We start from the raw sequence: 21,480 nt of genomic DNA, 5'->3' as shown, positions 1-21,480 counted from the left end.
TTCTTTCATTATCTCTCCTATTGATGTTAATGGGTCTTCCGTCATCACCACTAAGTCATCGGCAAAAGCCTTGGTTTTGTATATGTTTTGGCCTAAAGTCACACCTTTTATATTTCCATTTTTCCTTATAGAGTTTAGGAGGGTTTCTAGCACTGTTATGAATAGTAACGGAGAGAGTGGGCATCCTTGCCTTGTACCCTTCCTTATCTTAATCTCTTCCGTTACTGTGCCATTTACAATCAGCTTGGCCTTCTGATCCGTATATATTGCTTTCACCCCGTTATAAAAATCACTGCCTACTCCCATGTGCTCCAGGTTTGTTAACATAAAGTTCCATATCACATTATCGAACGCCTTTTCGGCGTCGATGAACATCATTGCAACATCTTTGTTAAACCTAATAGATAGAAATTCTAACATGTCCACAATGTGTCTTATATTATCTCTCATCTGCCGACCTGGCAGAAATCCCGCCTGGTCCTTGTGAATAACATCTACCAATACATCTTTTAACCTTCTTGCCAGGATACCTGCGTATATTTTGTAGTCTACATTCAACAATGAAATTGGTCTATAATTTCTGACTTGAGTTAAGTCCGAATCTTGTTTAGGTAGGAATGTGATAAACGCCTCTTTCCAGGTTTCCGGGATTTCCCCTTTCTTTAAAGTTGTATTCATTGTTTTTTTCAGGGGTTCCACCAAGACTGATTTCATTTCCTTATAGTAACCGACCGTAAGCCCGTCGGGACCTGGGGCTTTTCCCCTCTTTAAATTCTTAATTATCTCCTCTATTTCCTTATTTTCAATAGGTCTATTCAGTCTTTGTTTTCCTTCCAGTGAAATTTTTTGTCCTCCTTTGTCTTTCAAAAACCTCTCTATCTTTCTTTGTCCTACTTTTTCTTGATCATTATATAAGTTACTATAAAAACTTATAAACTCTCTCCTTATTCCTTTAGGGTCAGTTCTTTCTTCACCCTCTACTATTATTTTATTAACTATCCCTTGTTCTTTCTTTTTTTTAATTTGCCAGGCAAGCCATTTGCCTGGTTTATTAGCATGTTCGAAGTTTCTTTGTTTTAGTCTTTTTATGTTCCATTCCACCTCCCTATTTATTATTGTGGCAAACTGAGTTTGAAGAATTTTTATTCTTTCCTTTGTTTCTGAACAATTAGGTTTCTGTACTAATTTTCGTTCGTTTATCATTATTTGTCTTAAAATTTCCTCTTTGTTTTTTTCTCTGTTTCTATTTTTAATTGCATTTTGTTGAATAAAAAGTCCTCTTATGACCGCCTTGCTGGCATCCCAAACTATATTTTCTCTCGTTCCTTTACCACAATTATCCTTAAAGTATTCCGTCAGTTTTTCCTTTGCCATTTCCACCACCTTTTGATCATCCAGCAAGTAATCTTTTAATCGCCATCTGAAAGATCCTTTCTCATAACTATCCACTTCCATCTCTAGTGGGTTATGATCTGAGATTACTTTTGGCTTTATCTCAATATATTTGATTCTTGGACATAGTTCTTTGGAAATCCAGATCTAATCCAGTCGAGAAAAGGATTGGTTGGGTTCTGAATGAAAGGTAAATTGCTTTTCTAGCGGGTGTCTCAAGCGCCAGATATCTACTAAACCGCAGTTTTCTACCATAGAAAAGAAGGATTTTGGCAACTTCCCTTCTTTATTTGCTCTATCTCTAAGTCTGTCCATCTCAAGTGAGACCACTGCGTTCATATCTCCCATTAATATTATTTTTTGATCGGCATATTCCATTAGTTTTTCTTCTAGTTTCTTAAAGAATTCAGTTTTGCTGCCATTCGGCGCATATATCCCCACTAACAGTATTTTTTCCCCCTGCCAATTGATGTTAACCGCTATCATCCTCCCCTCCTCATCCTTAAACATTGTTTTAGCTTCTATCTTATTACTGATATACAGTACCACACCTCTTTTTTTACCTTTGTCCAGAGCTTCGTACTCATTTCCCAACCGTTTATTAATTACCACTTTTCTATGCTTTCTGGCCACATGCGTCTCCTGGAGGCAGATAACATCCAGGTTTCTCCTTTTCAAGCATTGTTCAATTTTATTTCTCTTTCTTTTGTCATTCATCCCGTTAACATTCCAATTCCAGATTTTTAACCCCATAGCCCGTGTATTATCCTTTTGTTATTTTTTGAAATTTTCTTATCTATTGTATATTTTCTAAATCCTCTGTTTCCTCTTCTTCTTCCTCTTCTTCCTCCGACCCCCTCTCCCCCCCTCCCCCTCCTCCAACATTCTTAGCTCTCCTGGTGAGGCTCTCTCCTCTCTTCCTATCTCTAGGGCTTCCGCTTTAAGTTCCTTATATTTCCTAAGGAATTTCCCGGTTTCTTCAGAATTTATCAGCTTGTGTTTTTTTCCTCTATATGTAAATGATATCCCTTCCGGGAATTCCCACCTAAACTCAACTCTATTTTTCCTCAATGTTTGCACCAAAGATTTATAAGCATCTCTCTTTTTAAGCAGTCTTATTGGAACATCTTTAAAAATAATTATATAGTTTCCATCTATATTTAGTCTTTTTTCTCTATTCCTTTGGAGGATCCTGTCCCTCATTACTTTGTTTTCGAATGTAATCAGACAGTCGCCCGGGAATTTCTTTGCTTTTATTGCATTAACACGCATTCTAAATGCGTTTACTATACTATTGGCCATTTCTTCCACAGGCAGACCCATCCATTCTGCTAACTCCTTCGTCAATTTTTCTTTAATATTCTCGTTCTGTATCTCTGGGACTGCCCTCAGCCTCAGGTTTACCTCCCTCTGCCTCAGTTCGTTCATTGCTATAATGTCTTTTATCTCTTCCTGTGTCTTACATATTTCCATCACATCTGATTTGATCTTTTCTTTATCTCTTCTAACCTCTCTTATTTCTATCTTTGTCCTTTTTAAACCTTCTTCTGTGAGCTGCGCTCTCCTAGATATTTCTTTTATTTGGCCCTTAATTTCATTCACAGTTTCCTCCATTTTTTTATCTAATTTCCCAATTCTGTTGTCCACCGATTCTAACTTATGTTCGACATTTACTTGACTTTGTTTGATCTCTGCAAACATCTTCAAAATGTCTGTCTTAAAGTCTGTATCCTGTTTAGAGCCTCTCCTCTCTCCTGGTGTACCCCCATTCGTTCCCTTCTTTCCTGTATGAGACATCTTGTATTTTATGTAGTCCCTTTCCCCGCCGTCCCTTTCCGCCCACACTTCCTTCTCTATCCCTCCCACGTTTTCCTTGCTTCCTTTCCTTATTATAGTTTGTCTCTCACCCCGTGTTTGCCTTCTCTAAATCCGGATCAGTATCAGTAAGTTATAAACCGTAAACTATAGACTCTTATATATCACTCCAAAACAATAATAAAGCTAAATAAATAACAAATAATAACAATAAGGCTAAATCCTAACAAGTTCTCACAGTCCAGTCGTGGTCATATTTATCGGTCAATGTCTGTTTATGATACCAGAAATAGATCCTTTGGGTGTATGATGTTCCCAGCAGCAGGCTGCAGTTTCCAGAAGCCGATGCGACTTCTCTGATTCACCTGTTGCTTAGTCCAGAGATCGCTTAAATTTCGGGGAGGTTTAACAAAAAAGAAAGGAGAGGGGTCAGGTGGTAGAAGGTACGAACGCAGCGGGTATCTAGTAAAGGAGGAGGGGGAGCGCCGGAGGGAGGAAGGAGGGAGGTTTAAACACCACTCATATTCTCCATTTTGTCCTCCAAATTAACCCCCACTTCTGCCCAAAGTCTGCATTGACTCTTACCGAATCTTTAATTTGTCCTCAAAGTTCACGTTTCAAACTCCTGTTCCCATATGCAGATCCCGATAAAGTATATAATCTTCTGTAAAGCGCCTACACGTAATATCTTTGTTTCCCTTTTCCTCCGCACAGACGCTGCGCTCCTGTTTCAAATGGCGGCGAGGCTTCTCTTACAACTTTTCTCTCTCACACCAGTCTCTCTTGTAAAAAAGAAAACCTCGCTTCCTTGCAGCCTCCTGTTCGCCAAAAATCAGAGACCTCCACTCTCCCTCTTGCCTAGACCCTTCCGGTTTCTTCCCTTTCTCCTCAGGGGTTCTTTTCTTCCCCTTCTCCCTTCGTAACCGCGTTATTTTCTCGAGGGGGGGAAACCGAAAAGGAACAGTTTTACCGCCCGGGTAAGTCACTCACTTTTCTTTGTACTGCATTCCTGCCGTGTCTTAGTTGATTTCGGCCTCCCGCTGAACTCCATTCGTCTTCTTTGTTACTCCGAAATTTCTTTGTTTACCCTCTTAGCCACAAAGTTACAAGTATCGGAGTTCTTATTTTTTGCAAACAAGCCGCTTCTCCTGCAAGCACAGGGCTTCGCTATCTGAAGGTAAGAAAATGGCTCCCCTAGACCCGTTGAATCTTCCGCTACTCTCGTCGCCTCTCTCGGGGTTACCTGGTAGCCGGTTTGATCCTTTTTTCGGTCATGCCGGGAACTAGACTCTTTGAACACCCTTCCAAAGAGTTTGGGGGGTCTCCGCGCCCTGGAGTCGCCCCTATCCTTCAGAATAGCTCGGGCTTCACCTCGCGGTGCAAGCCCTCGCTTGCGCTGGGATCGCGGCTCGCTGGAAGTCTCCCGGCTTCCGGGGGACTCCAAAATCTTGTATTCTTCTAATCTACATGATACATTATGCTTTTTGCATGAATCTAACCTGAATGGCATAAGTCCATAGACTGATACTTCTTGTACATACACAACAAGTGATAAAAACAAAAAAAACATTCTTTGTCCCTACCTCTTACCTCACTGGCAATGTTCTGTCTCCTTTTCTTCTGTCCATCTCTCTCTGGGGAACAGGATACCAACGAAAATTAAGTTTCCAGTTAAAACCTCCGTAAGTCATGTCTGACCCAGCCATATACTCAAAAGTGTCATCGCTGATCACATCAATAATTGGGCAAACAACAATCTTTCTATAAAACAAAAAGTAAATATGCAAGCAGGTCATTTTCAATGCAAGGAAATCTCTCTGGCCCCAAATACACATGTGCACTATTTCCAGGCCTGCATTCACAGAGCCCTCAATAATCATCCGTTTGGTAGAATAAAGGGAATCTAGATGGTTAAATCCAGCTGCTGCCTCCCCCCCCCCCAGTGCACCCCTTTCGGAACAACTGATTACTGCTTTGTTTGAAGAGGGATATATGGCAGCTGGAACAGGGAGATGACCAATGTATGAAGCACCCATTTGGACATAGGATTTGTCATCCAGCTAGAAGGACACACACAGAGCCTTGCTTCTAGAGCAGGAATGGATAATGTGTGGTCCTCCAGATGTTGTGAGACAGCAGCTCCCACCATACTTTAACACTGGCTATGTTGGCTGGGTTGATGAGAGTTGGAATGCTACAGATTCCTTATGCATGTTCTAGAGGCAGAAAGCCCTCATGAACAAGGCTACAGTTTTGAAATGCATATGCTATATACATACTATCCACAGCACATTAAAGCACTACCATGTTCCTTTGAGTGCAATGGGATTCCAACACACGTAACTTCCTCCACATTATGTGCTTTCCACTCCACCTTTAAAATAATCTGCTGTGCTCACATATTACTGATGAATAGTTCTGTGCAGCTAACAAAGCAAGCTGTACAGCTTCCATCCCCCCCCCCCGCCATCAGTTTAATAAAAAAATTGGTATTTGTTTCTCTGGCTTTTAAACTCATTAATTCAAGAATGATTTTATGCTGCTTGTGCCAGCTTTTCTGTGGATATTGCATTGATTTTAATGTTTCAACTTCGTTATTGTTTGGAGTTTGTGTGAACAGCCCAGAGGGCATTGTTAATGGGTGGTCAATAAATGTCTAAATTCCAGCTGTATTGGTCTGGACAGAAAATGAAATAATTTTTTGTGTGTGCAGGTCTATCAGCTAGAAAACAACCAGAAACATACATTTCTGTCATCTTTAACCTAATGAGAAGAATACAAACCAGAGAAATAGTGTCTGTATAATACAAACTGTAAAAGTGAAAACAAGGATGACAAATTAGTCTGACAATGTAATTAACAGTAGGAAGCCACAGGAAGAACAGCGATAAATGTTATTTGTGCTTTTGTAGGCTGGATCCAAAAATTATTGAGATTGGATGGAGCCAAGGATTATGGACTCCATGTACATCCCCTTCAACATTTCTCTGATGAAAATAGGGACGTCCCATTCCATAATGATAATTTTACTATTTACACCCCACACATCTTACTGGGTTGCGCCAGCCACTCTGGGCAGCATCCAACATATATAAAAACATAACAAAACATTTTTAAAAACTTCCCTATACAGGACTGTCTTCAGACAGCTCAGGGGTCGGATAACTCCCTACCCTCCAACATTTCTCCAATGAAAATAGGGACATCCTAAGGAAAAGTGGGACATTCCAGGATCCAAACAGAAACCGGGGCAGCTTCTCTAAATCAGGGATGTCCCTGGAAAATAGGGACACCTGGAGAGTCTGTATATATGACCTGAAAGCAATATTGTTTTGAAGGCGTGTAGTTGGTGAAGGTGAAGTGGAAGGGTAGCAAAAGATCTGGGTGAAAGCTGGCCTTGGGATAGAAGCTACTTCTCAGCAGTTGGAATGATCTCATTGGGTTGAGGCACCCGATTATCTGTTTCTACTGTGCTGCAAGGTCAGGGCCTGCTAACAGGGAAGTTGTTTCAACTGTGCCAGAAAGTTCTAGCTTTGAAGGCTTCTGACTAGTTCAGGGGATTCACCCCAGTTAGTACGCATTTCATTATAAAGCTAGCCTTTTCTGTTGTTATCTCTGCTTCTATTACCTTGCCTCTTTGCAATAACTCTTTGGAGAGATAATACTTTTTGTGCTATGGGCTAGATCGTTTAGGATCGATGCTCTATGATATGTAGTAAGTTAGGGCATTGTTATTTTCTTCCGGTTCATAATTCCCAACTGTATTTGTCAATTGGATTTTTGAACCTCAATCTGGGTGAAGAAAAAACAACAGTTATTGCACATCATAAAGACTATGATTCTATGTTGCGGACATTCCCTCCAGTATGAGAGAGAAGTAGGAAGTCTGCCATCTGCATTTTCTGGAGTTATTTGTATAAGACACATAGTGTGTGTGTGTGTGTGTGTGTGTGTGAATTGTTGTAACTACCTTCAGGATTGTGACAAGTAAGGTATACATTTTCTAAATCCATAAATAAAATAATTAACAATGAGGCCAATCAGATCTGTCACATTAATCAGGAGGACATGTCTCGTTAGACAATGGAGCCAAATAAAAAATGTGCAGGCCTACTTTTGTTCTAGAAAAGACCAGAAAGGCCTTGGCTGAGACTTATATTTTCAGTATCAGCCCATAAGACATTTCCCATAACTAACTGAAATACTATGTAAGAAGAAGTTTATAATAAACTTACTTCTAATTAAAGCTCTCCTGGTAGATGCTATCACAGTGCAAAAGCTATACAGGATTAGTTCTGAATCTCACCTGTCTTCCTTGATTCTTGCCAGCAGGGGCTCCAGCCAGCCTAAAGTGCATTCACAGTGTGCATCCAGAAAAGTTATGACTTGGCCCTTGGAAGCTGCTGCTCCTCTAAGCCGAGCTCGAATCAGTCCTGATCGCTGTTCCATCCTAATGATTTTTACTGGCACTTGCAAACTTTTCACATAATTCTCTAATGGGACCTTCAGAAAATCTGCCAAATGCAAATTGGGGGGGGGGATACAACAAAGTGTTTGTTCAAATGAAATTTGGAGGCCAAAAGGAACACAGGATAGAAATTGTGTTGTTAAGATGCCACACACTGCTTTCTGAAAGGATGACTTCCTTGCAACACTCTAATAAACGCATTTGCAAAGGTCAAAAGATTCTGAAGGAGGAAACAAAAAGCTACTGAGAGACATATTGACAATTCACAGAATAAAGGAGGGAAATAAGGCTAGCAGAAAAAGAGAAAGAGCACTATGTGAATGCTGAGGTGAACACAGCATCTATTTGTTTCATAGGTCATTGAGAATAAACATGTGGGGTAACAGCCTGAAAATGAGCACCAAGTGGAACAGATGCAGGGCACACTGTCTTGCAGCTGTGCAGTGTAAATAAATGGGTATCCTACACATACTGAGACGCGGATGGCGCTGTGGTCTAAACCACAGAGCCTAGGGCTTGCCGATCAGAAGGTCGGTGGTTCAAAACCCTGTGATGGGGTGCGCGCCTGTTGTTTGGTCCCAGCTCCTGCCCACCTAGCAGTTCGAAAGTATGTCAAAGTGTAAGTAGATAAATAGGTACCTCTCTGGTGGAAGGTAAACCGCATTTGTGTGCACTGCTCTGGCTCACCAGAAGCAGCTTAGTCATGCTGGGCACATGACCCAGAAGCTGTCTGCGGACAAAGCCTGGCTCCCTCAACCTATAGAGCGAGATGAGCGCGCAACCCCAGAGTTGTTCGTGACTGGACATAACAGTCAGAGGTACCTTTACCTTTATCTTTATCCTACGCATACAGACTCCTTCTCTGCTTCTTGTATGAGAGACAGACAAACAGAATATACTCTGGCTCACATAAGTCCATAAGGGACTCCAAAATTCTTCCAGTGCATGAGAAAGAACACTTCTGATAAAGAAGCAAAGTCATATTTTTATGCTGAGACAATAGATAGCTACTGTCTTTTTGGGGGTGGGGGGGAGCTACAAGGAATTATGCCTCTCGCCCACACTGGAGCACTTGAAAATACTTTTCCTGGTCATAATTACTTCCCCCGCCCATCTTAGGCAGCACTTAATAGGTTTTTGAAGACTTGAAATAACTGACTTTTCAAAATAATAATGTTTCCTTAGCTATGTAAAGAGAGATATAACCAGTGTTGCTGGCTGCTGAAAGCACTTCCTTTGGAAGAGCAAGGCATTATGATAGAGCAAAAGAAGAGAAGAAAAATTTATAAAAGAAGTATTTGGCCAAAACAAAAGGTATTGACATATATGGTATTTATCTATTAAAACATTCCTACTCTGTCTTTCTGTCATTAAGACATCCAAGCCAAACAATAAATATTCCATATTTGATAAGTAACAAAAAGCAATATGATCCTATGAGATGGAAGCATATAGAATTACCGCATTTTCAAATGCCTTCTTAATACAGTTTTCACCATGTTCCAAAAGGCCAAAAGAAAAATGTGCATGGGCAAGTTTTCTGGAAGAAGGAATTCCAAAGTTCAGGAGTAATTCTTTCCTATACAGCAATATAATTTCTCTCACAAATACACTGCAGAGCATAGTAAGGCCTTAGGTGACCTGAGTGGTCGAGAATAATCATTTTGGCGGCATTGGCCCTGTACACAATTTAGACCTTTGGAAACCACATAAAATGGGACCTCCTCTTCCCATCCTAGAGGGAAGTCTGTTGAGAGGTCCAGGAGAACCATACAAGGACATGCATACCTAGTATGTATCACGAAAACGGGACAGAATTCCTAGAAAAGGATTTAGATAACTGGTTTCATCCAGAAATACCTGTAGCCAGGCTTACTACTACATCATTCAGAACCCTCCCACAAAATGGTACATTTGAGAATGGTCAGTCATAATGATGATGATGATGATGATGATGATGATGATGATGATGATAATTTATTATTTATACCCCGCTCATCTGGCTGGGTTTCCCCAGCCACTCATAAGGAGTGCCTAGCTTGTAGCTGGTCAGCTATGGGTCAACTGGTCCAAAGTTCACCTCAGCAGGATATAACAGGAGTTTCTGTAATACTTGTCCTACTACAGATTCTTTTAAAACTGTTAATCCCCTTTTCTGAGTGGCATTAACAATCTGTTACCTGCTGAGCAAGTCCCACCGGGTAAATTTACTAAGCCTGGCTGTGCATGTGGCAGGCCTCACTTCTGCAAGTATTCTGTCCACATTCTCTGCATGCACACACTGAAAAGTATCCATATAAACTTGACAAGCAATTGTCAGTTGTAAATTGAAGCTCTAGACAGAGCAGGTATGGTTCATTTTGTCTGTAAAAGTATGTGTTCACCATGGGCTACAGTGGGTCTCTCTGGCTCACTCCAGGGGTCAGCATTCAGCAAACCCCAACCTGCTCTGAACAGTGACACTCCACAACATTGCCCAGATGCAATGGTGATACTTTCCCTCACTACCACTGAGCAGGCAAAAGGGAATCTCACCTGCATCTGATAGACTTGAGTACACATTTTTCACCACTCTAGCCATTGTCCCCATAAAACGTAGGATTAACAGCAATGCAAAATTTTCAGAGTAAACAGATTTCATTTTCTTCTTTAAAGTATTTTACATTCTTATCGCCTTGCCACAACATTACTCTGGAATTATTTATTCCTTATCATAATTTGTTTTCTGTTCACTCATACCTCTTTCACTGGCATCGTCTACCAAGATAATCTCAGAAAGTAGATAGTGTGGAGACCGATTTATAACACTGTAAATAGTACGAAGCAGAGTGCTCCAGGCTTCATTATGAAACACTATGACCACACTTGTGTTTGGTAGTTCATCAGGGTAGACTTTTGTCTTGCATCTGTCAAAGACAAAAAGGAAGTTGATTTATTCAGAAATTCATTCCATGGCACTAAATAATGGCATACAAGTTAATCAGGTTCCAGAAGCCAGGCCCCAAGGTTGCTGCACTGAAAGCAGAATGAAAGCAGAATATTAATCTCCCTAAACCTGCAAGAAAGATTCCTGCTGGTAACAAATGAATCTATGCTGTGGGTAACAGGGATATTAGTATTAAGACTCATGAAATCCACCTTCTAAAGACATTTTATTGCTCTCAAAACACTGAAAATAACAAGAATCAATGTTTTAAAAACAGCAAATAATAAACTCAGCACCAAGCATCTGCACATAGAGAGAAAACAAAACATCAAAAAGTATTTCTCATTTAGCCTTACATGCCTACACTCTCAGACATACATCTATGTTCACATGCACAAATAAAACAGCATTTCAGCATTGTTCTCCTTCCCACATCTTATTGATGGCTGGATTATTAAACCTCCTCAAAATGTAAACAATATCTCCTTGATCTATGCTTAGTATCCTTGCTACTGAAAAATCATGAGCAGCTAATCTGGTGAGGCAGAGACATAGCAGTAGAGACTCTGTTGGTGGGGAAAAGCCAACATTACCACCTCAATTTCTCTAGCTACAAGTCTCAAAAATGTTCTTTTGATACTGTGCAGCACTTGCACCTAAAACTCTGATGCTACTGTCTAAGCAGTGGGGGAGAGCAGGTGGGGGCATGGCTGGTGCACGTCCTGGAGGTGTGGTGCGCTGCCCGCAGGGGCATGGTGCGAGTTCTGGGGGCGTGGCGTGCAGCTGCGATGGTACCCCACCAGGGTCATGGTGCCTGGGGCGATGCACTCCCCCCGCCCCCCGCTTCCTCCGCCAGTGTGTTTAAGCATTTCCCCCCGGGATGATTTACATATAGGCACATAAAAATACCTTTACATTTTATACTGCATACTTAAAACAGCAGTGCTATTTATTCTTCCTGTTCAAAACTATGGCACATTAAAAGAAACACGACTACAATTACAGGAGCTGTAAACAAACAAATAAAAGAAAACCCTGTTTTCATCTTCCTCGGGACATTACAATAATTCTGATTGCTGGCAATATTCTAGTGAGTGAAATGTTTTCCTTTGGAAATCATGCATTTGTCAAATGTAGATTTATGAATATGCATGAAGTAAGTACAGCTGTTTAAATGTGATGAAAACACACTTTCCAAGATCAATAACATGAAAACAGAGTGCACTACATACCTATTTACTATTGTTCCCTTTAGCTATGTACAAATTATGTGACCATAAACTGTTCCACTGTGGCTTTATCCCTTTCAGGATTGTATTGATTTCAGCAATGCAAGGGTAGATAATACATCACATGAATAGAAGCAAAGCAGTCAGACAAGATGAGAAACTGCAGTGACTACGGGCGATTTAAGAGGCAACAGTTATCATTTAGGACCAAATCCAAACACAGTGGCTTAGGTGACTTTACGGATTGTAACGGGATAATTTAGCAGTTACTATTTATTGCTCTACATTAAGAAAGTTAACAGCAGCAATCAAAAAGTATGGCGTAAAATAAAAAAGCTTGATGCATTCGTTATTTGGGTGCATTTTGTATTTTACAACTACCAAAGCTACTATTCAGTCATCAAAGGACTTGATGAATCTTCTGAAACAATGGCCAGTTCCCACTATTTCACAACTGTTAGAATTTATACAACTACGGTAAATGGAAAATCCTTCTTGCTTTCTGTGAAAAAGAAGAAGAGGAGTGACCAAGTTTTACAGTGAAAAATTTGCCTTACAAGACTGACGCAATAATTATTATTAACATGTTTGTTGATTAGACCAGACACTTGTGGAAAGCACAAGCCAGTGTTATCCAAAAGTGGTCTTTGCATTGTTGTATTCCACCCCAATCTCCAGGTGGTGATTCCAGGGGTTCCAGGCTCGTGCTTGCTTTTGGAAATGAGGCACAGTGGAGACTGTGGTGTCTTTATGATATATGGTCTATTTACACACACACACACACAGAGAGAGAGAGAGAGAGAGAGAGCGCCTGCAATGGAGGGGTTCAAAGAATTAACACTCCAAAAGGCCCTTGTTTCTCCCATAGCTGCAGCCTTGGGTTCCTGCAGAAATCAGGCACGGTTCTCTCATTTCCCAGCCTGTCACTCTTCCGCTTCTAGTTCACATAATTCCACTCTTCTCTTTGTTTTTCGACCAACCAGTTGAGGAAGGGGGCCCTAAACCATTATCTGTGTAGCAAAGAGTCATTTTATTTGTTCCCTTAATGGCCCATTACCTGGGCTATCACCTCACCAGGAAGCTAGCCTGGCTACTCCAGGAATTTGAATCATTGCTTAAATTTAAACACCTGTGGTAGCACACAGCCTACTCTTCCCCCAACCCCATAACAATACTAAGCAGGCCTCAAAGTTGTGGGGTAGGGTAATCCTACCCAAACTCATCATGGAAATATAAGAACTTAAATATCAGAGTTGTGGGGAGGGGGGCACAAGGTTCAAGGGTTTCCTAAGGAGATCTTCAACTCTAGAACTTTATACTCATTTTGTTTAATCATCTACAGTGGTTGCCTATTTGTTTCCAGGCTCAATTCAAAGTGTTGGCTTTAAAGTCCTAAATGGCTTGAGATCTTGGTGTATCTTATAGACCAATGTTCTGCCCTGCATTTCCATTCAGTATCCAAGGTCCTACTCCTGATTCCCCAGCTGTCACAGGTGGGTGCTCATGTGTCCTGCTTTGCAGAGGACAGTTGTATATTTGAAGAGCTGTCTGATCCCAGATAAAGAACAAAAAGTAATGAGAGCAGGGACCTTAAAGTTGCCAGGAAACAAACAGCACCTCAGAAACACACTGGACAGGCATACAGATCACCTGATCTTCCCAGGTATAATTAGGAATGTCTTCTGCCAACATCCTGGAGAGCTACTGCCAGTCAGTGCAGCCAACAATCTGCTAGATGGAGCAATAGTCTTGACTTAGTGTAAGGCAGCCTCCTTTTCTTCTAAGTACAGGAGTGCATGCAAAGTGCTCCCATACATGGGAGCTTTCATTTTCTGCTTTGGGCAGCAGAGCAAACTTGCATCCCTTGGAATGCCACTGTAGAGCACCTAAGCTGATGTGATGGGTGGTTTGTATGCAGTGCTTTAGATCCTAACCATATGCATTTCATTCATATCGAAGCAGCTGTGGAAACTGCAAGAATGCAAAGCTGAATGCAAAGCATTTTGGAATGCAGATCAGAATTTAAATTCTCAGAGATGCCAGTTTGGTAAATAACATGTTTTCTCCTTTTATATTTGTGTGCAACATTCAAGGTTTTGGACACAGCTGTATGTTCCTTAGAGCAGCGTTACAGAATGAGCCATCTATTTCAAGCAGTAACTCGATACTGGAGTTAATGTTTATTACAGTATATAATAGAAGGTTGATGCACTGTTTCAGATATGAAATTTTCAAATGTACAGTAATAAAAAATCCCTCTGTATATTACTCAAAAGCAGTAATTTGCGCCAACAAAAAATTTATAATTTTCTCCCTACTTAGCCAGAAGTAACACTTTAAAAACAACTCTGTTGACACTGCCTTGCTGAATTTTGCTGAACCAAAATACACTATATCCAATCTTATATCTATCTATCTATCTGGTGATAGATGGGGAAATGTGTCTTGAAAGTGTCTTGAAAATGTCTCTATCGTGTTATATTATACAATATAAATAGGTCTGCAGTTTGCAAGAACAAAGAGACTTCACTCACACCTTCAGCTGTCACTGTTCATAACAATGACATACTCAGAATGTGGGCTTGAATATCAAGCTTTCCTTAGGGATTTAGAACTCTAAATAGAGCATTAATTTTTCAAAAGTTGCCTCTGTGCAAGAATTTCATTTAGTTAAAAGCTCAAAAAGCTTTTGTGCCAGAGTAGGAACAAAGTAGCAGATGAAGGAGTATTTCATTTTTTTAAAACACACACACACACACACACACACAAAGTGCAGGTTTTTAAGAGGCTAATCTTTCTCTCCATCTCCAAAGCAACTCAAGTGGATAATGTGCAGTTTTTCAACATTTTCCCAATCATACTGCTCCATAAAATAAGAATTGGCCCTTAATCCCAATAACAATGAAGCCAGTAGAGACCTTTTTCTACTCTGAAAGAGTAGAACACATCCATGTGTAAGGGGAGGGGGGGAGAAAGGGAAAGGGAAATCAACAATGAGGCACGTAGTTAAGAGGGAGGGAGTTTATCTTGCTCCCCAACCCTAGTAGTGTTTCAGGCTAGTAAACTGTTAGGAAAACACAGGTGCTTTAAAATTCTGTAACTCCATGTTTCAAGATATTAAAAAATGTAAAGCTGAGGGACAGATTTCCTCCTCCAGTCTTACTATCCACAGCCTGTATACTGTGTGGCACAGCTGAATGGGAGTCTTGGTTTGTATAGAAGATAATGAAAAGAAGCTGCAATCCCAGATAAGGTTGAAGAAAGCAATGCCACCACCCAATTGGAGAGACTGGTGACACTCAGAATCTGAAGGAGGGTATGTGTGGAAATTGCGCCTCCTGCATCCCTATTTAACTTTGTCCAATGGAACAGAATGGATAACACTGAGAACCAATCTCACAATGATATCGTCTCCTCCTTTCCATAGCCCTGCCTTACATTCTACAGTGGTACCTCGGGTTAAGTACTTAATTCATTCTGGATGTCCGCACTTAACCTGAAACTGTTCTTAACCTGAAGCATCACTTTAGCTAATGGGGCCTCCTGCTGCTGCCACGCCGCCGGGGCACGATTTCTGTTCTCAACCTGAAGCAAAGTTCTTAACCTGAAACACTATTTCTGGGTTAGCGGAGTATGTAACCTGAAGCGTATGTAACCTGAAGCGTATGTAACCTGAGGTACCACTGTATTTCTAGAGCACAGTATAATATTGGAAACAGTGTGCCTATGTCAAGTTTCCCCATCTCCTAAGGGCTACTGACCGCCACCATGTTCTGAGGTTTTCTCTCCTCCTACTGTAAGACAATATCCTTTGCTGCAGTTTTAGTGATAATTATAATTAAATTAATTATTATAATAATAAAGAAAAACTGTTGATAAGAAAATGCTACCTAATGAGATTCCACATGGTTCTTTCTTTCTTTCTTTCTTTCTTTCTTTCTTTCTTTCTTTCTTTGCTACAGACTTGGTCCTTCATGAATGCTTTTTAGTATTCCAGTCATGTTCAGAAGCTAGTTTAGGAGCAATTAGCTAAGGGGCATTCTAAATAAAGCTAGAACATGGCAACACACTTTTTGTATCATAAATGTTTGCCCACCCCTCCCCATCAGAATTTACTAATAGGTTTAAGGCAGACTTCAGTGTTGCACTTCACAAAGCAGGTAACAGATGTGTTGGTCTCAGAGCTTTCTTCCTAAATTGGATTTCTGTCAGGAGTGCAAAAGCAACAATCAAAGAAAAACTCTGTGACAAGTGAGATTTTCAGCCTGTGAAGGGAGGAAATTGTTGCTTCCATACTCGGTTGCATGTTTCCATTCAAAGTTATTGCCTATTGTCTTTACTTCGCAAAATTAGATAGACTGCAAACATTGTATCAATGAGTGTTATTTCCCTTAATTCTGAAAGAAATACACCAGGGATGGAAGGAAATGTTATCTTCTAGGAATAGCATGCCTGACTTGTGGGCACAGGACAAAGCCATTCATCTAATATCTGGCATTCTTCAGGCTGAATGATTCCACATTTGCCTCAGAAATACTCAACCAAAACATCAATTATGTTTTCATGAATACTGTCAGATATGTATCTTGAAGACAGATATGCTCAAGGAAAAAGTCATACTGAAATTCCTTTACACTTTTGGGCATGGGAAAAAGAACTGCACAATTGTCAGACATCAGAGATGCAAGCTACTATAAATTAACTAACCAAGATTGTTTCAAAGCAACTCTTCCTGCTTTCGTCCCAAGTCCAGAAGGCTTTGCAGTGAGCTTCATGCATACTGGCAATGCTTGTGACCATACCATATGTCATGTTTGCTTTGCTGTTGCAGGTCCAAATTACCTGCCAGTTGGGGGATCATTAGCTAACTAAAACATCTTGTGTTGGCATAATTGATAATGCTTATAAGCAAAGTAGTTAGCAGTTCAGATTTGTGCTGCCTTATGTTCCACGCAAAAAAAATGAAAAGGGAGATGGTCCAATGGGAAAAGAGATGGCATTTTAAAATTCCAGGCATAATAAGACTGGACATCCTGATGACAAGCCATATACAGACCTGGGACTTTGAACATTCTTTGTGTCCTTGAGTTTGAGCCAAATATAAGTTCCACAGTTCCTAAAAGTGGGGTGTGTTTCTTTTTTTCATAATCTAGTGTTTTAAGAAAATCTGAAGAACTTTTCAGGGAGATTTTTATTTCTCCCAACTTTGTGTCGGGCCCTGTAAAGAAGGAAACAGGAACTGGATCATCCAGAGCAGATGTTGTCAATGGGTTGCCCTTCAGATGCTACTGGAACTACATCTCCCATCATCCCTGACCATTGCCTTGGCAGCTGATCTAGAGGATTGGTGCAAAGTAAGTTATATTATACACACACACGTCAGTGCTTTTGCAATTGCCAAGTAGACCCAAGGCAGAGTCACCATCAGTGATGCCTCAGGACTGCAATACCTTAAAGACCACTTCTCTCCACATGAACCTACCCAGATCCTGTGATCATCATTTGATGCCCCTCTTCATGCACCTCCTTCATGAAAGGTCCAGAAGGTTGCAACAAGAGAATTAGACTTTTATGAAGTGGCTCCCCATTTGTGGAATGCTCTCCCCAGGGAGACTCACCTGACGCCTTCAATATACAACTTTAGGTGCCAGGTAAATACATTCCTCTTTAACCAGGCCTTTGGCTTACTAACATCCTAAACTGTACCATTTTAAATGTGTTTGTGGGAGGGGGTAGAGAGAGGGGTGTTATTGGTTGGTTTTTATTATGTATTTTGTGTTTTCATCTTGTTTCATTTTTATGCTGTGAACGGCCCTGAGATCTACAAAAGAATGGCAGGATACAAATTTAAATCATCATCAACATCAATATTGTCATCAATATACCGTCCTCATTGTTCACACTGTCTAGAACCTTGTTACAAGGTGGTTGCAGAATGATAAGCTTTTCATATGCATTTGCAAACTTGGTGTGATGTTTGCTAAGCTTTGAGTCCTGAACCAAAGATGATTAAACCATAAGTAGGAAGAGTAAGATGATTATCTTACTCTTGAGCCTTTGAGAAATGGGAATCTGTAGTCTTCCAAATATGGTTGGACTTTAGCTCCCATGACAATTAGCTATGCTGCCTGAAGCTGATGGAAGCTGATAGTACGACCACATCTGGAAGGGCAAGATTCCCTACAATGGAGCTATAGCCAGCTATGGTGAATGAAAGCAAATCTATAATTAAAGTAAATAAATGACTTACTTTTGTTGTATCCTCAATAAAAGTAATAATTAGGTAAAGTAATTGCTTCAGTTTTAGATATTACTGACTGATCAGGCTGCACACTGCCCTCCACAATTACTGCCTCTGACCCCAAACCATACATGAGGGAACTGGTATCACACATGAAAGCTAAACTTCATCCCTAGCATCAACTGATTGCCCAGCTGCTCTATTCACTGTCATGATCAAGTTTTCTAAACTGTGACTGTCCAGGCAAAAATGTACAGGAATGCATGAAAGAAGCAATTTCATAGCTGAACAGCCTTGCACCATTGAGTCAGAAAATAGAGCTGCACTCAGCTCACAAGGTGGGCTTTGCTACCAATGGATGATCACTATAAACTTCCCCTGTGCACATGGGAAGTAAAAATAAATTTAAAAATCAAAAATCAGTGGGCATAGGAGAGAAAAATTGCTCCCTTTCCAACACAACACAACCCTTTAAAACCTGTAAAGAATATTGCATGGGTTGTATCTAAAACTCTACAAACAAACCAGTAGGAATAACCTATTCTCCTAGCACATATATTGTCATAATGTCAACCCTAGGCTGGAAATCTTGATGATGATGATGATGATTCTGATGCATAGTATTTATTTTGTCTTGGTAATAGTTACAGTGGCAAAGCCAGTATCATCATCAGTATTCATGTATTAAATATTGGGTGCGGAGAGAGAGAGAGAGAGAGAGAGAGAGTAGTAAGACCTCTGCTGTGATATCACTATTTGCCAAGCTGTTTTATTTGGTGACACTCCAGGCTGAAATGCTTCATATTTCTTCAAACATGAGCTAGTGATTGAGGATGCCTGTCTTGTCCAGTGAGTTCATGGCAGTGGTGAAATTTGAACCAGTGACTTCCTCTTTCAATGGCTGAGATATGGCAACATTTCCTCAGCAAGAATACAGAATAGATGTATGCCGTGCTTTTTTTTCTAAAAAAAAAAAGTTTAAGGGTACTGTCATTTTTACTCAAGAAAATCACCGTTTTATAGTTTAAATCGGGGAAAATAAATACAGTAAATTAACAAAAGTACAAAGATTCACAACATGTTAGGGGTTTGTGTACCACTGCATCCCCCCCCCCGAAAAAAGCACTGGGTGTACACTAACCATACCCTGGTATCATCCAGGTTAAATCATAGTGATGTATACTATAAATAGAATGGAAATATGCAAAGGAGCTGCAGCCATCCAATACATTGAATTTGGGCTTCTTTGCAAAACAATTTGCCTATCCCAATTAAAAAAGGTGCTGTGGTAGCTAAATTACAAGTTCAGAACAGTTTTTTAAATGCAAAGACACTTCTTATATTTCAGATGCACATCCATTGGTTCTAGCTGCACAGGCCAATCTTCAGACAGAGAACTTCAAAAATGAACTAACATACGGAGCACCATGCCAGTGTCTAAAATCCAGGTGCTTGCCTATCCTCCAGAGACAGGCTGTCCTCCATTGTCAAGCCATTATCAGACAAGTCTGATTTCCCCGCAGCTGGTCAAGGGCAGCCCCTTATGAATCCAGCTGTCTTTGATGTGCACATTGAGAAATGCCCTCATAAGATTGTTTCATCTGTCACCAGGCTGTGCTGCTAATTCTTCATTTGCTGAAACTGGCTGATTTCAGTCTGAATAGGCTGGAGGCTTTGCTGGTTATTATTACAGTTCTGACAAATAACAAATGCAAGTGATGCACATAAAGTTCACCTGCAATCTGAGCAACGAACTGAAGCAAACAGGCTGGTGCAGTCAAAAGCAGACAAGGCAAGATAAAAATACAGAATCTTTATATTGACTGTGGTTCTCTGTGCCTCAAATTTGAGTTACCTACAAGCAGAGTAGGGACTGTAAATCAATACAGATTGTCTGCTGTGATGAATTTTTTGATCACAGGAATGCAGTGTGAAGAAGGAAAGGCTTTTGGTTTCGATTAGAGATAAGTGGATCCCTCTTATCCCACAATTTCACTATGCCTTGGGTTCTGCTCCAATTGTCTTCTGGAATGTTGAAACAATATATTTTATGCATGTATGCACAAGCATGTACACAAACTCTCTCTCACCTACCACTTCCTCATAGAAACTTAAATTCATTTTTTTTAATGTTGCCTTTCTGAAAGAATTGAAATTCTAGAAATTTATAATAATAAAAAAACAGAAACAGAAAGAACCATTGGTTGTGAAGTTTCATTAATTCAAAATTCCAAAACTCAGGGGGAGAAATTAGGCAGAGTAGAATACTGCAGCAGTCTAGACGAGATAACTCTCTTCTGTTTACAAATATAAAAATTTCTGCCAAAAGCATATCTGTGTCTCTTGTGGATAATATATAAAATCCGTCTCAATATCTCCACACCATCTCACTCCAATGCTCCCGTATCTAAAGGAAATAAGACAGAATCCTATTAAACCAAAAACTGGAAGATTCAGCCTTTCCTGACAGTAGAGATAGAACCCAGAGAGAACAACAGTAAATACTAGTCAAGGTCCCCAGTTGTGGGATTCCAAGGGGCTCAATCCTATTCCCCACGTTGTTTAACATCTACATGAAACTGCTGGGCGGGGTTCTGCAGAAGTTTGGAGTATGTTGTCAGCAGTATGCTAATGACACCCACCTCTATTTCTCCTTTACATATGCAGATGAGGCGGTGGAAGTGCTAGACCAGTGTCTTGCCTCAGTAATGGACTGGATGAGAGCCAATAAACTGAAACTCAATCCAGATAAGACTGAGGCACTGTTAGTGGGTGGTTCCCTAGACCAGATGGGTGGGAGATCGCCTGCTCTTGCTAAGGTTACATTTCCAAAAGTCAATGGGGAAAAACCAGTTTAAAAAAAGCTAATATGTATAACAAAGAACTGAAGAGTGACACTTTATGCTAACAATGAAGCCAGTTAGTAGACTAGACTGAGAAAATGTGCTGTGCCCAAAACTAGCTGATAGCCTTAGAGGAGATTTGAAGGCTATTCCCAGGACCAAACCCAACACTATAACCACAAGAAGCAGCTTCAAATGCCAAAATCTCTGTGTAGTTCATGTATCATTGGAACCCTTCTGGGGGCTGGAATTCTATCCTGGTATAAGGATTCCAGATGTATAAAAAGCAGAGATATCACTTTGCCAACAAAGGTCCGTATAGTTAAAGCCATGGTTTTCCCAGTAATGATGTATGGAAGTGAGAGCTGGACCATAAAGAAGGCTGATCGCTGAAGAATTGATGCTTTTGAATTATGGTGCTGGAGGAGACTCTTGAGAGTCCCATGGACTGCAAGAAGATCAAACGTATCCATTCTGAAGGAAATCAGCCCTGAGTGCTCACTGGAAGGACAGATCGTGAAGCTGAGGCTCCAATACTTTGGCCACCTCATGAGAAGAGAAGACTC

At 40.5% G+C, this 21,480-nt stretch overlaps 1 protein-coding gene across 2 annotated transcripts in view; it reads right to left on the bottom strand.

The window, feature by feature from the left end:
• The window catches only part of GALNT13 (polypeptide N-acetylgalactosaminyltransferase 13), a 164,043-nt gene that overhangs the window by 77,108 nt on the left and 65,455 nt on the right, over positions 1-21,480 (bottom strand). For both annotated transcript variants that reach the window (XM_082198423.1, XM_082198422.1), the window contains exons 4-6: positions 10,415-10,581; positions 7,514-7,721; positions 4,798-4,968 (exon numbers count right to left, since the gene is read on the bottom strand). In XM_082198423.1, coding sequence (XP_082054549.1) covers positions 4,798-4,968; positions 7,514-7,721; positions 10,415-10,581 — 546 coding nt within the window. The remainder of the gene's footprint in view (positions 1-4,797; positions 4,969-7,513; positions 7,722-10,414; positions 10,582-21,480) is intronic.

Source organism: Podarcis vaucheri (assembly GCF_965113315.1).
Source record: "Podarcis vaucheri genome assembly, chromosome: 1".
Taxonomy (NCBI): domain Eukaryota; kingdom Metazoa; phylum Chordata; class Lepidosauria; order Squamata; family Lacertidae; genus Podarcis; species Podarcis vaucheri.
This window is presented reverse-complemented; position numbering and strand designations above follow the sequence as displayed.